The 16,480-nt window shown below is 41.2% G+C and overlaps 1 protein-coding gene across 2 annotated transcripts in view; it reads right to left on the bottom strand.

The window, feature by feature from the left end:
• Positions 1 to 16,480, bottom strand: part of prmt3 (protein arginine methyltransferase 3) — a 59,738-nt gene that overhangs the window by 21,997 nt on the left and 21,261 nt on the right. For both annotated transcript variants that reach the window (XM_053683187.1, XM_053683188.1), the window contains exon 10: positions 14,711 to 14,810. In XM_053683187.1, coding sequence (XP_053539162.1) covers positions 14,711 to 14,810 — 100 coding nt within the window. The remainder of the gene's footprint in view (positions 1 to 14,710; positions 14,811 to 16,480) is intronic.

Genomic DNA, 16,480 nt, shown 5'->3' on the forward strand with positions numbered 1-16,480 from the left:
CTCAAACACACACTTCACAACATAATAATAGGCAAAAGCATTTCCAAAGTCCTTTCTTTTACTGATTAGAGAGTGAAATTATATTAAGGAATCAAAAATCAGACAACTGGGCGGTAAATATAATATATACTAGGGTTAGGGTGTACTTAAATATAATATACACTAGTATAATATAAACATTACATGTATTTATATCAGCTGTTGTTGATATTACTATTACTACAAATACTACTGATCTTAAATCTACTACTGTCTCCATAGCCTCTATATACACCGCTCTCCACGAATATCGGCAGCCATGGTGGTAAAAAAAAAAAAAAAATTGTCTTTATTGTTTAAACTTTTGATCTTTTGTTTAAAAATAAAATGCACAAAAATACTCTGCTCTCATGGAGATCAAACAATTGCAAACACAACACAAGTTTATATAAAAAAAACCTTTGTTAAATGTAGGTGTGCAAGAATTATTGGCACCCTTTTAGTCAATACTTTGTGCTACCTCGCTTTGCCAAGATAACAGCTCTGAGTCTTCTCCTATAACGCTGATGAGGTTGGAGAATACATGGTGAGGGATCTGAGACCGTTCCTCCATACAGAACCTCTCCAGATCCTTCACATTTCAGGTCCACGCTGGTGGACTCTCCTCTTCAGTTCACCCCACAGGTTCTCTATGGGGTTCAGGTCAGGGGACTGGGATGGTCATGGCAGGACCTTGATTTTGTGGTCAGTAAACCATTTTTGTGTTGATTTTGATGATGTTTTGGATCATTGTCCTGCTGGAAGATCCAACCATGGTCCATTTTATATCTTTCTGGCAGAGGCAGTCAGGTTTTCATTTAATATCTGTTGATATTTGACAGAGTCCATGATGCCATGTATCCTAACAAAATGTCCAGGTCCTCTGGCAGAAAAACAGCCCCAAAACATTAAAGATCCTCCTCCATATTTAACCGTGGACATGAGGGACTTTTCCATACGGCTACCTCTCTGTGTGCACCAAAACCACCTCTGTGTTTATTACCAAAAAGCTCTATTCTGGTTTCATCTGACCATAGAACCCGATCCCATTTGAAGTTCCAGTAGTGTCTGGCCAACTGAAGACGCTCGAGTTTGTTTTTGGATGAGAGTAGAGGCTTTTTTCCTGAAACCCTTCCAAACAGCTTGTGGTGATGTAGGAGACTTCAGATTGTAGTTTTGGAGACTTTCTGACCCCAAGACACGACTAACCTCTGCAGTTCTCCAGCTGTGATCCTTGGAGATTTTTTGTCCACTCGAACCGTCCTCTTCAGTGTGTTGAGACGATACAGACACACGTCCAATTCCAGGTCGATTCATAACATTTCCAGTTGACTGGAACTTCTTAATTATTGCCCTGATGGTGGAAATGGGCATTTTCAATGCTTCTGCTATTTTCTTATAGACACTTCCCATTGTGTGAAGCTCAACAACCTTTTGCCGCACATCACAGCTAAATTCCTTGAGCTTACCCATTGTTATGAATGACTAGGATCTAGGGTAATTTTTTTACAGGATTTTAATGAGGTTCTTTGGTCCCTAGACATTTTAGTCTAAAACCTGTTTGCTTCTACTAGGAGATTAAGACATCATTCTGAAATGTTTGTTATGGACATCTCAGTTCCTGGATTTGAAGCTTATTGAAAACCCCCATCAACCAAAACCTAAATAAAAGTGCTTTAAAATATTTGGTTTTAAAAGAGAATGTTATACATGACAAAGGAGTTAAAAAAGGTTTGATACCAGCGGTTTTCAAAAGAAAAAAAATACATTCACCGTGATGTATAGGTATCAGCGATCTGATAAATATAAAACAAACAAATACATATAATACAATATAACAATGATAATGTTACAGAGATCATGATTAACACAAATTCCCCCTTTACACACACATACCAGATTTATCACCCATGTTCCTACATACATGATTACCCAGAGTTCTCTCTGCCCCCACTGACCCCTGTTTGACCCCAGTTCAGCTTGAGAAGGCAGCATGTTCTCCCTGTTACTCCATATCTGCTGAAACAGTGATTTAGCCACTGGCTTTGTCCTGAACAGATAAAATGTTGAACAATTCTGTCCCACAATCCCCCTCTCCTTCTCACAACTGTAAGATGTCTCATGGCTCAGTTCTAAATACTTGTATTTGCGTCAGTTATTAGCACAAATGTGACCGTTAGCTCCAGAATTATTGGCACCCGTGATAAGGATAGGTAAAGAGGGTAATGGGAAAAAGTCCAGTGCTCCACTGGACTGACATGCCTATCTGTTTCACAATCATTCTGAGCCGTTGTTACAATGCATCTTTCTTTACGACAAATAACCTATCTAAATAAGCTATGTATGCATGTGTGTGTATCTCACGGTCTCTCAGTCCTTCAGGTCTGTGTGATGTGTGTGCGCGCGTGCATGTCCTTCCTCTCACTCTCTCTGGGTCGCTTTTTAACACACTCAGCATTGGACTGATGGCTAACGCTTCTCCTCCGTGTAATTTAGAACCCAATTTCACACGCGACTGCTCCCTCCGCAGTGAGCGAGCGAGAGAGAGAGAGAGAGAGAGAGAGAGAGAGAGAGAGAGAGAGAGAGAGAGAGAGACAGAAGGAGGAAGATTTCAGAAAGCAGAGGAGTGACACGTCCCGTGGTACAGGAGGCCCTGAGTGGAGACTCGTTTAATTATTAATTACTAAAACAAGGTGTGATCTCCACCTGGCATTGCTGAGAGGTAAATACAGACCCGGTGGAGCGGATCGCAATAATCGCACACGGTATTGACTCAGCTCAACTCCACACACGTTCCTCCGCCAGATTGGCGCACTCGTTATAGCACGTTAATGCTAATTCGGAGGTGACGCTTGCACTGAATGAAGCTACGTCTCCATCCAGCTTTTATCTATTAGAAATTCTTCCAACATGATCCTTACAAAAGCACCCCTTGGATCCCATCCAATGTGTGTATACATCCCAAGTGACAGCGCAACATAAGGCTAATTTATTCATTTTATTTAATCCTTGATTATACACAGTGATAGTAGTTAGCTAGACAGGCCAATCATAGGTGTATCTATATGTTTATTTTTGTATTTACAAAATTTAGAGGCTAAAGCGTGCATCACAATCTACAATCTTTTCAGCAGCTATTAATATTATCTGTCAGCTTTTTAATGCAACTACAATTACCCTTTTCCCTGCTGCACTTGGCTCTGGTTGTTCTGCCACGTCAGACGATGCTTCACAGATAATGGAGTGGGCGTGACTAATATTTAGAGCACCTCCCACTCCAAAATCAGTTGAACAATTCAAATTTGTGAAACATGTGAATGCCTCCTCCTCAGATCCACCCCAAGTAAAAATGCGCCAAGTCATAAGCCAAATAAATAAATAAATAAATAAAATTCCAGGGATAAATGCATTAGAAAAGTCCACAAATAGGAAAAAGAAATACCAAAAAAACACAAGCAAAGTCATGGGAAAAAGAAAGTACACCTTTATTTACTGTGTGGTCCTCACCAACTTCCATAAATAAAGTAACCTCAGGTGACGCCAAAAAAAAACAACAGATTTCAGTATGTAGTATGACGGCGAGCCTCCAATCCACGTGCACAAACCACTGCATGATCCTCACATGACTGCCGCCACTGTTGTGGACTGTGAACAAGAATATAGCCATGGGGCAGGGCAGAGGAATGACTGTGGCGGCTCTTCACCCTCATAGAGAAGACATGAGGGTATAAAAGGTCATCATGGCCACAGTGAGATGAGCAGTTTCTGTCTCCCTAATCGCGCCGACTCCTGACAACAGCAACGATCCCCTCCTGTGCCACACCGAGAGCTCTTGTTGCGGTCACCCTCGGGAAAGCACTGGACCTCTCGTTGCCACCAACCACCGCTGCTGACCCACGCTACTATGCCTGGCCCATTGCAACGTGCCTCCTTAGTGCCCCAGCAAAGCCCACGGCCCGGAAAGCCAGCACACCTCACATCCTTTACGCCTACACCCTGCCACTTCCTTCTGCTTAAAGAAATAAACACAATTTTTTGCATCAATCCTTTCTCTGCTGTGTTCTGCCTGCCTCTGCATGAGTCGCACTAAAATTTTACTCCATTCTTCCTAAAGAGACAACTTGATTTTGAAAATAAGGGGATTTTTTTTTGCTAAAAAAAAAGAAACGTAACTCAAATTCAAGAACTTTTTGATTGTACGAGTTGCACATGTAAAACCAAATGTACTATGATACAGTTCATTACTGCTATCAACTAAAGCAAATAGATTTTTTAAAAACAGTTTTTATTTTATTATTTTTTAAAAGAAATGTATTTTACATGTGTAACTCCAACAGTTTAAAAATGATTGAATTTGAATGATTTTTCTTTTGAAAAATAATAGACGACTATAATCTTGGTAGAATATTAACACAGTTGCCCAGGTCATGCAATTTTTATATGGTCCCTTACTGATTCCTTTACTATAAAGTGCTGGTGACCTGCGTTTCTGAGAGATTAGCTTCAGGGGGCTTGAACAGGAGAACTTTTTAAAAATTGTACTTGGTTCTCTGTCTACCCCAGAGTAAGAAAATTTATATTTTGTCCCATTCTATGTGTTTTATTTCTTGAGGAATAGAAGAGAGAATTTCGAATGTGCAGTGAGTGTTCAAAATAAAATAGGGATGCACCGAATGTTCGGCAACCGAAATTAATGAAAAGGCCGAATAAATTTGACCAAACGATGACATGTTTGATGATGTGCCAAATAGCCTAGCAACCAGAGTGAGATGCATGAATTTCACGACCTCCACTTCCAGCAGCGTACTCGGAGCGATGAGGGGGCGCGCGCATGCATGAGCTACGTGCACGAGCGCATGCTCTTCGGATGTTGACAACCGTGACATTGTTTACTGTGGACACGTGCGTTTGTTTTGTTTCTGTTCCGGAGTATTCTGTCCTGTCGTGAGACGTAATTGAGTAGAGTACGGAAGCAAGTAAAGACGTATTTATTTAAGGGAACATAACAGTAACAACGTATCTATACTATATCTACTATAATACTCGGCGAGGTGTACAGGGACATGAGCGGTATATATCCCCAATATAATCAGCCGTATAGAACTGAACAGAACCATTTTTTACACTCTCGTCAATGCACTTTTTTGTTGTAGGCTACAGAGTGTTCCATTCTTTCAGCAGTCAGTTATAGGCGTAACATCGGCTATTCAAGGGGCTCAAAGATGACCACGTAAAAATATTTTTATTTTACTCATTTATTTATTTAAAGTTATATTGTGCCTTGTTGCTAGCCTATGCCTGCTGGAATGAAAAAAAATGTTCAGTGTTAAATAAATGTTCTGAAATTGTAGTTTTTATAATTGATTTTTTTCTTTGAAAAGCAAGACAAAATAGAAAAAGCACATTTTGACTATTTAATTTATGCAATGGTGAAAAAAATGGCAAAATAAATAGAAAAAACGCAAAAAAACATGATCGGTATTCGGCCAAGTTTTTCATTATATTCGGCTTCGGCCAAGAATTTTCATTTCGGTGCATCCCTAATATAAAAACCCACTTCACTGCTCTAAAATGACGTCACTTCCAAATACTAACTATGTCCCATAGTATACTCCAGATTGACAGGTTTCTGTGCAAGGCATCGGAAATGCAAAAGCAAAGCGGATTTAGTGTTAGTGTGTTCGTCAGCATGCTAATGTTCTGAACATTGCGTCACAGCTATTGTCCTTAACAAGATTCCAATTCAGTTTCTAAAAAGAAAAGATAGAATTTCACAGTTAGGACGTTTCTGTAATGTAGACCCAGGTATATTATTTGCATCCTCAGCTATACAGGTATACAATGAAGTCCCCCAAAAAATTACTGCTTAAAATCTGCCTAATAAATAACTGCAAAGTGTAAAGTGGGTGGGTCCTAAAAATGGTTAAAGCAGGCTGAGAGTGGAGAATCACAAGATGTCAATCAAGCACGTTTCATTAGAATATATTAGGACATATAGAGATCGTTTTCAAAGCAATCTGATTTCCAAGTTCAGTTGGTATTTCTGCAGCATTTAAATCACTATACTTCCTTGGTTAGGCAGTTAATCAGTAATTAAGCAAACAGGCATATCCATGCTGGCCAAAACAGGACTAGGTAGTTTGTGATTTAAAACACTACAGCACTCTCGCTCTCTCTCTCTCTCTCTCTCTCTATATATATATATATATATATATATATACAGTGAGGGAAAAAAGTATTTGATCCCCTGCTGATTTTGTACGTTTGCCCACTGACAAAGAAATGATCAGTCTATAACTTTAATGGTAGATTTATTTGAACAGTGAGAGACAGAATAACAACAAAAAAATCCAGAAAAACGCATGTCAAAAATGTTATAAATTGATTTGCATTTTAATGAGGGAAAAAAGTATTTGACCCCCTCTCAATCAGAAAGATTTCTGGCTCCCAGGTGCCTTTTATACAGGTAAGAGCTGAGATTAGGAGCACACTGTTAAAGGGAGTGCTCCTAATATCAGTTTGTTACCTGTATAAAAGACACCTGACCACTGAAGCAATCAATCAATCAGATTCCAAACTCTCCACCATGGCCAAGACCAAAGAGCTCTCCAAGGATGTCAGGGACAAGACTGTAGACCTACACAAGTCTGGAATGGGCTACAAGACCATTGCCAAGCAGCTTGGTGAGAAGGGGACAACAGTTGGTGCGATTATTCGCAAATGGAAGAAGCACAAAAGAACTGTCAATCTCCCTCGGCCTGGGGCTCCATGCAAGATCTCACCTCGTGGAGTTGCATTGATCATGAGAACAGTGAGGAATCAGCCCAGAACTACACGGGAGGATCTAGTCAATGATCTCAAGGCAGCTGGGACCATAGTCACCAAGAAAACAATTGATAACACACTACGCCGTGAAGGACTGAAATACTGCAGCGCCCGCAAGGTCCGCTGCTCAAGAAAGCACATATACATGCCCGTCTGAAGTTTGCCAATGAACATCTGAATGATTCAGAGGACAACTGGGTGAAAGTGTTGAGGTCAGATGAGACCAAAATGGAGCTCTTTGGCATCAACTCAACTCGCCGTGTTTGGAGGAGGAGGAATGCTGCCTATGACCCCTGGAACACCATCCTCACCGTCAAACATGGAGGTGGAAACATTATGCTTTGGGGGTGTTTTTCTGCTAAGGGGACAGGACAACTTCACCGCATCAAAGGGACGATGGACGGGGCCATGTACTGTCAAATCTTGGGTGAAAACCTCCTTCCCTCAGACAGGGCATTGAAAATGGGTCGTGGATGGGTATTCCAGCATGACGATGACCCAAAACACACGGCCAAGGCAACAAAGGAGTGGCTCAAGAAGAAGCACATTAAGGTCCTGGAGAGGCCTAGCCAGTCTCCAGACCTTAATCCCATAGAAAATCTGTGGAGGGAGCTGAAGGTTCGAGTTGCCAAACGTCAGCCTCGAAACCTTAATGATTTGGAGAAGATCTGCAAAGAGGAGTGGGACAAAATCCCTCCTGAGATGTGTGCAAACCTGGTGGCCAACTACAAGAAACGTCTGACCTCTGTGATTGCCAACAAGGGTTTTTAAACCAAGTACTAAGTCATGTTTTGCAGAGGGGGTCAAATACTTATTTCCCTCATTAAAATGCAAATCAATTTATAACATTTTTGACATGCGTTTTTCTGGATTTTTTTGTTGTTATTCTGTCTCTCACTGTTCAAATAAATCTACCATTAAAGTTATAGACTGATCATTTCTTTGTCAGTGGGCAAATGTACAAAATCAGCAGGGGATCAAATACTTTTTTCCCTCACTGTATATATATATATATATATATATATATATATATATATATATATATATATATATATATATATATATATATATACACACACACACACATATATCAGAACCCAGATCTGGGTTTGTGGGATGTGTAGTTTCAACATTAACATTACAGCACAAGCTAAAAGGTGACAGCAGTGTGAACAGCAGCCATGCATCCCCATTTTGATCGCATATTTATCAAACCCTGAATTTAAAATATCTTTGCAGAAAAAAAAACCCCAATGCAAATTTGCCAAAGTGCCCTCCAGTGTGTCTAAAACATGCTGATGAATCAAAGTGGAATCAGCAGAATTCCTCGCTGCACTTTTTCTCCACAATCCTTTCAATTACAGCGCAACGACATCAGCTGTATTCTCCAGGGCGCGCAAAACAATTATATAAATGCCCCAATACGCGTTTCAGCAGGGCTGTGACAGCCACGCATATGATGTACACTCGAGGGTATAGCAACTATCACGCACACTAATGCGTACGCACTCGCACTTCTGTGCTTTTCATGATAACAAAGGAAAGCAGCATTTTGCTGGAAAAGGAAAATTAGCCACGTGTAGAGCACGAAGCTTTTAGCCTCCGGGTTACCGCATGCTGTTCCAACTCATTGTACTGTAGGACGTGAGGTTTTCGATTTCAATTTCCAAAATGTGACGTCAGAAACCAATAACACAGTGACAATTTGATTTGTATAATTGTAACCCACACAGTGGCTGCAAAAACCTCCTTTAAACTTGATTAATAATCAATAATAATTAAAAAAAAATAAATCAATCCATCCATCCTCTATACGGCTTATCCTTTTCAGGGTCGCGGGGGAACCTGGAGCCTATCCCAGGGAGCATCGGGCACAAGGCGGGGTACACCCTGGACAGGGTGCCAATCCATCGCAGGGCACAATCACATACACACTCACACACTACGGACACTTTGGACACGCCAATCAGCCTACCATGCATGTCTTTGGTGTGGGGGAGGAAACTGGAGTACCCGGAGGAAACCCCCGCAGCAGGGGGGAGAACATGCAAACTCCGCACACACAGGGCCACGGTGGGAATCGAACCCCCAACCCTGGAGGTGTGAGGCAAACGTGCTAAACCACTAAGCCAACATGCGCCCTAAAAAATTAATAATAATCATAATATGCACATATTACATAACACAATAACAAACAGCATGTTAATAATTTCTTTGAAATGAATGTAAAATTCTCTGTAACAGACCCACTGATAGACCCAGAGTATGCCCAATTTGTGCCCAGTCCCCAAGCTAACATGAAACAGCATATACATGAAAACGGAGCATTTTGGGAAGTCATGGAGATCATGAGCATATGAATGATCTTGAAATTAAATTATTGACTAACCAAAATGGCTGTAAAACTGTAAAGAAATCGAGCAATCGTGGTATCAGAAAAGTAAATACTATACATGTTATACAGGACATGTGAGAATACTGTACAATCAGATACTGTGCATTTTATGTCCAGCGTATGTGTACAAGAATGTGAGTTAGTGAAGCTAGAGAATCTAACGGTGTGTGTATTTCTGCGTATGATCAGGGGACTGAGTGAGTAATGACTGCTGTCCCCACCTGAAGGCAGCGAGACCACCATCACTAGTAACGCAATCAATCCAGCCACACATACACCCGCAGATACTTGCAGACATACAGTACAGTACACCAAAGGCGTGTGTGAACTCTGCTGAAACTGAAACTGAGCTCTATTTCGGTCCCCTAATTTGCAGTGTCCTGGTGTCTCCCTCCCTGTGCGCACAGTCAGCTCAACTTGGTCTGATCTGTTGTGTTAGCGAGGGAGTGCTGTATAGCCATGGGCATTTCTGCAGTTCACATTGAGCTATAAGCCATTATTCAGAATTAAACCAATAAAACAACAACGAACGGCAATCCAGATAGTTCAGAATACAGCAGGGCGCAAGGAAAAGAAAGTCGGAGTGTATTACACCAGATTTATTCTATATATTGGCAGGGTATTGAGTACGAAATGGTATAGTGCTGGTTTACCTTGCTGATCTCGCAAAGCAGTATAGCCCATGGCAAACGCTTCACTAAGCAAAGGTAATCTCACATTAGGAATGCTCTAACGCTTGGCCTGCATTCCTTGATTTTTGTAGTCACATTTGTAGTCATATTTTATTATAATATGTTTAAACTGTTCATTAATTAACCTTCATTATGGTAAAATCTTGTCACGGTGACTGGGTCTGTGTAGCTTGATGAACCTCAGGGCTATGTATTAACATTCCCAGTAGGGCCACCCTTAATGAATAAATCTGATCAATCCTCATGACCTCCATATAAAAGTTACAATGAAGACCAAGTGTACATTGCCTGGATTAGGGTTACCAGGACCCACGCCTGGAGGCAGGCCTGGGGGTGGTGTCCGTAGGCGAGCATCTGGTGACTAGGTCACACACAATCCAGTCAAGCACAGCCCGAAATGAAAACATGGAGCCATCTTGTGAGGATGCAGGCATGTGATGTGACTAGAATAGAAACTGGTTTTGGGAATGTGGAGAATGTGGTGTTCTTTAACAAGACCTTATGGTTAGCTACATACGATAGCGAGATAAATATCAGAACTCTGCCTGTGATATTACCCCTAAGGTATGCCATTTTCTTATCCAGCCATGAACCATAGCAAGAAATCTCAACATAGGGTTAGGAAAAACATTTCTTGTTTACATAATTTCCACTCTCGGACTGTCTGGGGTGGTTACAATTTGCCCTTTGAAGTTCAATTGAGGTTATCTACAAGATACCCAATAAGCAGGAGGATCGAAACAAACAAGACTCCTGCCCACTCTGCTCTAGGGGTGGGGCTGAGCCAGGAAAGATAAGACTGTACAAAGACAATGGGACAGAAAGTTATCCAAACCTCTAGTGCTAGATCACCAGAAAACACTTTCCTTTCAAGCAGACCAAATTAGAAAACTGCTCAGGACACTTTTAACCTCCTTTTTCATGTGTTACTGGTGTGATAATTGCACACTATGAATGTCTAATCCCCGTTTTTCACAAAGGTACAAGTACTGTAACTCAGCAGCTAGACAATGCTTGCTGTCAATTGCACTGCTTAGAACTTTAACACGAGTTCCACAAACACTCTTGCTTCGTGATATCGTCATTTTACAAACATTTAAATGATTGTCCCTAAAGCGCAGTCCTTAGGGGTGTGTGAATTCGAATTCCACCCCAGGACTCGCCTTTGAACAACCAGTCAACAGCACTGAATTAGGAGAGGCAGGAACACGGACCCACCTCTTCGGTATAAATCCCAGAAACTCACAAAACAGTGGGCAGTGGTCGCTTGGCGGTTAAGGCTCTGGGATACTGATTGGAAGGTCGGGGTCAAGTCCCAGCACTGCCAGGCTTTGGGTTACTGATCAGAAGGTCAGGGGTCAAGCCCCAGCACAGCCAAGGTGCCACTGTTGGGCCCTTGAGCAAGGCCCTTAACCCTCTCTGCTACATGGGCTCTGTATCATGGCTGACCCTGCACTCTGACCTCAACTTCCCGTCATGCTTGGGTATGTGCTGTAATGTATACATGTCCAATAAAGACTATCATTATCCACCTGGATCTCTGGGTCATGTTGTTGACTCTTAATTCTGGCTGATCCCACCTTGATCTCAGTCACTAAACTTCAGACCTTCAGTGCTACCTCCATTAAAGTATTGCACACAGTGGGTCACAAAGGCCGTGTCCATGGTCACTGGACAAGCTGACTCAACTAAGCTAGACCTTTGGCACCATTTCTGCTGAAAACTGCCCACACAGAAGCAACACTACAGATAGACTTTCAGCACGACCTCGACTGAACTTTGCCATACTGATTACTCTCTCTGCATCTAAGGATGCCATGCTGTCGCTTCACGGATCAGGACCAACCAAGGAGACACCAGTTCACATAAGTTCTAATCAGCTGCCTACACTCACAGTGTACATCTCCAACATGGAGGGGGAAAAGAAAAAAATTGGAAAAAATCCATTTAAAACATTTAATTTGTATTGATTATTTTCTCTTGACCTTATCTCTGGTTCACCTGGGAATGGTGGTCTAGGCATCACCTGACGTGAACCTGGATGCAAATTGCACCAGCTGTTAATGTGATCTGCTCCCTGGGCTTGGGACAAACAATGATGCTCAATTTGTGTCTTTCTGTTTCAAGTTTCACATTGATGGTGAACTGTGTGCATATACAGTGTATAGTCCGCACAGGTCTCATCGCAAAGCTGATCCCCCTGACATCATACATACGATTCTCCAAGCTGAAATCATCCACAAGGTTACCTACACTGCTCACAAGATGATCATGTGGCAGCTGTGGCTCAAGTGGTAGAGCGGGTTGTCCACTAATCGTAGGGTTGGCGGTCAGATTCCTGGCCCACGTGACTCCACATGCTGAAGTGTCTATGGGCAAGACACTGAACCCTAAGTTGCTCCAGATGGTAGGCTAGTGCCTTGCATGGCAGCTCTGCTACCATTGGTGTGTGAATGGTTGAATTCGAAACAGAGTGAACTGCTAAGGTTAAAAAAAGAGCTACATAAGTACATACCATTTTCCATCATGCAGCCATCATACCCGTGCGCAAGAAGGCGTAAACCTCTTGAAAAAGCAGATACATAATAATATAATAATAAAGGCTGATATTAAAGAAGTTGGACAATGGTTCAAGCAGTAGCTCTCAATGGAACACATCTAGCTAGCCAGATAATAATACGGGAGTCTAAAGGGATGGCTCTGGAGCTATTATATATTTAAAACAATTATATACAAATGGCTTACTTTTTCATAAAACTGATTTCATAAAACCAAATCAGCAACTATAGGGCGCAGATGTAGGTTAAAACAACTAAATTCATGGATTATCCTTCAGAATGCTGCCAGAGCCTCAGGCAACTGGGCTCAGGTGTGCTGACCTCATTTTCTCACTGTAAGGACGTTCTCAGTAGTCAAACCCAGAGTATACATATGCTTAATATAGAGCAGGTGGAGCTAATGAACACTAAATGCACAATAATTAAATATGTGTGCTGATTTTTGATATATTGTTGCATATATTGTTTACACACTCACCTCAGTGACTGTCATATGCCAATCAACTTGGCTGAGAGGGACACTATGTACATCTTGTGTTTAAAGTGCTCCTTTAAACACACAGAGCATGGTTATAATTAATAAGAAAAAGATCTTTACCATTCCTCAGTGAGAAGACAAAGGAGAAAAGGAGAGACCCAAAGGGGGGAAAAAAGAAAGAGAAGGACACACTGGCTCCATCATTCATTCGCTGAAGTTAAATATATCTAAAGACAATTCATGCTTTTCCAGCTTCATTAAGAAAAACTCAGTGGAACGCATTAATCATGAAACCCATGTTTAAAGGGGAAGTAGTGAGGGAACTGACCATCATCCATCCATCCATCCATCCATCCATCCATCTCTCCGTCAGTGGCAGAATTTTTTAATTTGTTTTAATACCTATATTCTTAATTTATTCAAACTAAAAGGTTTTTTTTTTTTTTTTTTTTACAAAAGATATAACTAATAATACACGTCAGTCACACGGTACTGTATATACAGGAAGTTCAGTCTTTACCGCAAACCAGTTTAAAATACAATCACATAAGCTCTTGACTGGTCGTCTACGGTGAAATTGCATTCTGACCACCAGACCAGTCAACCTAACCATAACAGAAATATGGAGATGGGCGATGGGAAAAAAACTGACTGTAGAATTTGATAAAAACCGTAAAGTCTGCCAAGAAAAGGCTCTCTAAGATTTTCCTTTTCTTCTTTTATTGTCACTTTGTAAACTAAGGATGACCGTTTTTCTGTCTTACTCATACCTACATAACAGCAGCCATAAAAAGCAAAGCAATAATTTAACAAAAAAAAAAGCCTCATACACATTTCACTTGTACAAAATAGACCAAACATGGACTACAACACAATAATAAACCAGCCTCAGCATAGCTTGCTAGCATTTTAAGAGGGTTTCACAGTGAAACATTAACAAAACATGGGAACAGTTATTTGAACCGTGTGTAAGAAAATGATACCGCAAAAGAAAAATGAACATCAGCATTAACATCTAAACAGAAACAACGCTTTTTCCTTTCACACTGATCAGTGCTATCGCTGTAGAAATAAGAAGCGACGGGACGTTCGTGAAATTATTAACGATCGTGGAGCTTCGTGCCATTCTGCATTACGTGTGCCATCCGTCATCACTTTGTGACAGGCCACAACACAATTTCAATTTTCCTCATGATTGAGAGGGAGCGAGGCACAACGAGGGTCAAAACCTTACACTAAACTGAGACGGGTTTAACCAACACTTGATATTTACTACACTGTTACCCTTCTCTGTTTTATTAAAAAAATTTTGCCTGAGAACAGAAAGGATGATAAATAAGAACAGTGTACTAAACTGTCTAAGGCAAAGGTGTCCAATCTTGTCCGGAAAGTTCCGGTGTGGGTGCAGGTTTTCATTCCAACCAAGCAGAAGCCACACAGAGTCTATTGAAAGCCAAGATCAACTGATTAAACAGGTGGAATCAGGTGTGGCTCCTACTTGGTTGGAATGAAAACCTGCTCCCACACCGGCCCTTTCCAGATAAGACTGGACACTGCTGATCTAAGTGAAGACTGAAGACATCTTATCATGGCTTAGTGTCCGTTAACTAACCGAATAACCGATAACTGACTGGCTCTTGTTTGTGCACTTAAACTGCAAGAATACTTCATTTTGTTGTGTGCAGTATAGACAGTTTATGAAATGAAAATAAAGAAAAACGAGGGCTGATGTGTAGTCACTCACCATCCACTCCGAAATAATGATGTCCACTTTCTCCACTGGAAGCTCCACTTCCTCTATCCGGCCTTTAATCAGTGTGATTGTGTCCTCAAGATGATTAGCTCTGGTGATCAACACACACAACCACACAAATCAACATATAAATGGGAGAGAAAGGCTCCATTATGATTTTGCTGACATGATTTGGGTCCATGTTACAGGGAAGTTGCTGCAAATGAATACAAATCATATTTAACCTGTGATTAAAAATTTTGCCGGTAGTAGTCTCCTACAGGATGACAATGTTCTCATCAACACGGCACAACAGCTAACATTGAATGCTTTGGTGACACAGTGGATAGCATTGCTAACTCCCATCTCCCAGGTCCTGGGATTGCGTGAACTTGGGTACTGTCTGTGTGGAGGTTCGCATGCTCTATCCATGTCTTACATGGGTTTCCTCTAAGTTTTCCAATTTAATCCCACTGTCTACGCCAAATGTGTTTGAACGGTGCCCTGTGATAAACTGGTGTTCCATCCAGTATGAATTCTTCCCTTGCACCTAGTGTTGCCAGAATTAGGTGACAATGATCAGGATAAAGCAGTTACTGAAGATGGTCAAGATACTCAAGAGTCTTCTCTGTCCTGCCAGGCAGGTGGTGGAATGAACTCCCCTTGGCTGTCTGAACAGTTGCCTCGCTGCATAAGGTTCTAATAATCTTAATCCAGACAGGGAATAGTTTCTGTACCTTTCATGGGAGTCTTTATCAATGTCTGCCTGAAATCTCCCTGTCTGATAATCAAGGGTAGCCCTACTGGGACAATAAAGTTTGTGGTGGCATATCCTTCGCTACAAGAAGGTCTCAATCCATGAATAGGCTTTATATGCATAATGGAAAAGATGTGTTTTAACACAACTGTGAACTCCAGTTTCAAGCACAGAACTGTGTGAGGTGATTCCACAGTTAACAGTATCCAAAGATAAAAAGGTGTTATATCCACCAATCAGCCGGTCTAATACTGTGTAGGTTGCCCTTGTGCCACTAAAACAGCTTTGGCCCATCAAGGTATAGACTCCATAAGACCGCTGAAGGTGTGCTGTGGTATATGGCTAGAAGACGTTAGCATTCACAGTGTCCTGTATGTTGCGAGGTCGGGCCTCCATGGATCAGACTTGTTTGTCCAACACATCCCACAGATGCTCGAATGGTTTGAGATCTGGGGAATTTGAAGGCCAAGTCAACACCTTGAACTCTATCTCCAAGACCTTAGAAAAGGTTGTAGCACAGCACCTAAATGTACCCACACAGGAAAAACATTCATGAAATGTATCGGTCAGGATTTAGGCCTGGTTAGACAGAGACAGATTAAGGGTTGTGTCCACTTGCTTGTGTTGCTTGATCTTAGTGCAGCTTTTGACACCATTGATCATACTATTCTCCTTGATAGACTAGAAAATGTTGGCATTAAGGGAACAGTCCTCTCCTGGCTCAGGTCTTATTTGACTGATCATTATTAGTCCGTAGATGTAAATGGTGACTTCACTATGCATACTGAGGTAAAGTTTGGTGTTCTGCCAGGTTCTGTTTTAGGCACACATCTCTTTTCTTTATATATACACTAGCTCTGGGTAAAATTATTCATAAACATGGTATTATCTTCCAGCTTTATGCTTGTGTATATCTCAGACTAAATTGTTTCAGGAACTTAAACTAAATCTTAGATAAAACAAAGGCAACCTGAATAAACACAAAATACAGTTTTTAAATGATAATGTTATTTACAGAAGCAAAA

The sequence above is a fragment of the Ictalurus punctatus genome, chromosome 10, assembly GCF_001660625.3.
Source record: "Ictalurus punctatus breed USDA103 chromosome 10, Coco_2.0, whole genome shotgun sequence".
NCBI lineage: Eukaryota > Metazoa > Chordata > Actinopteri > Siluriformes > Ictaluridae > Ictalurus > Ictalurus punctatus.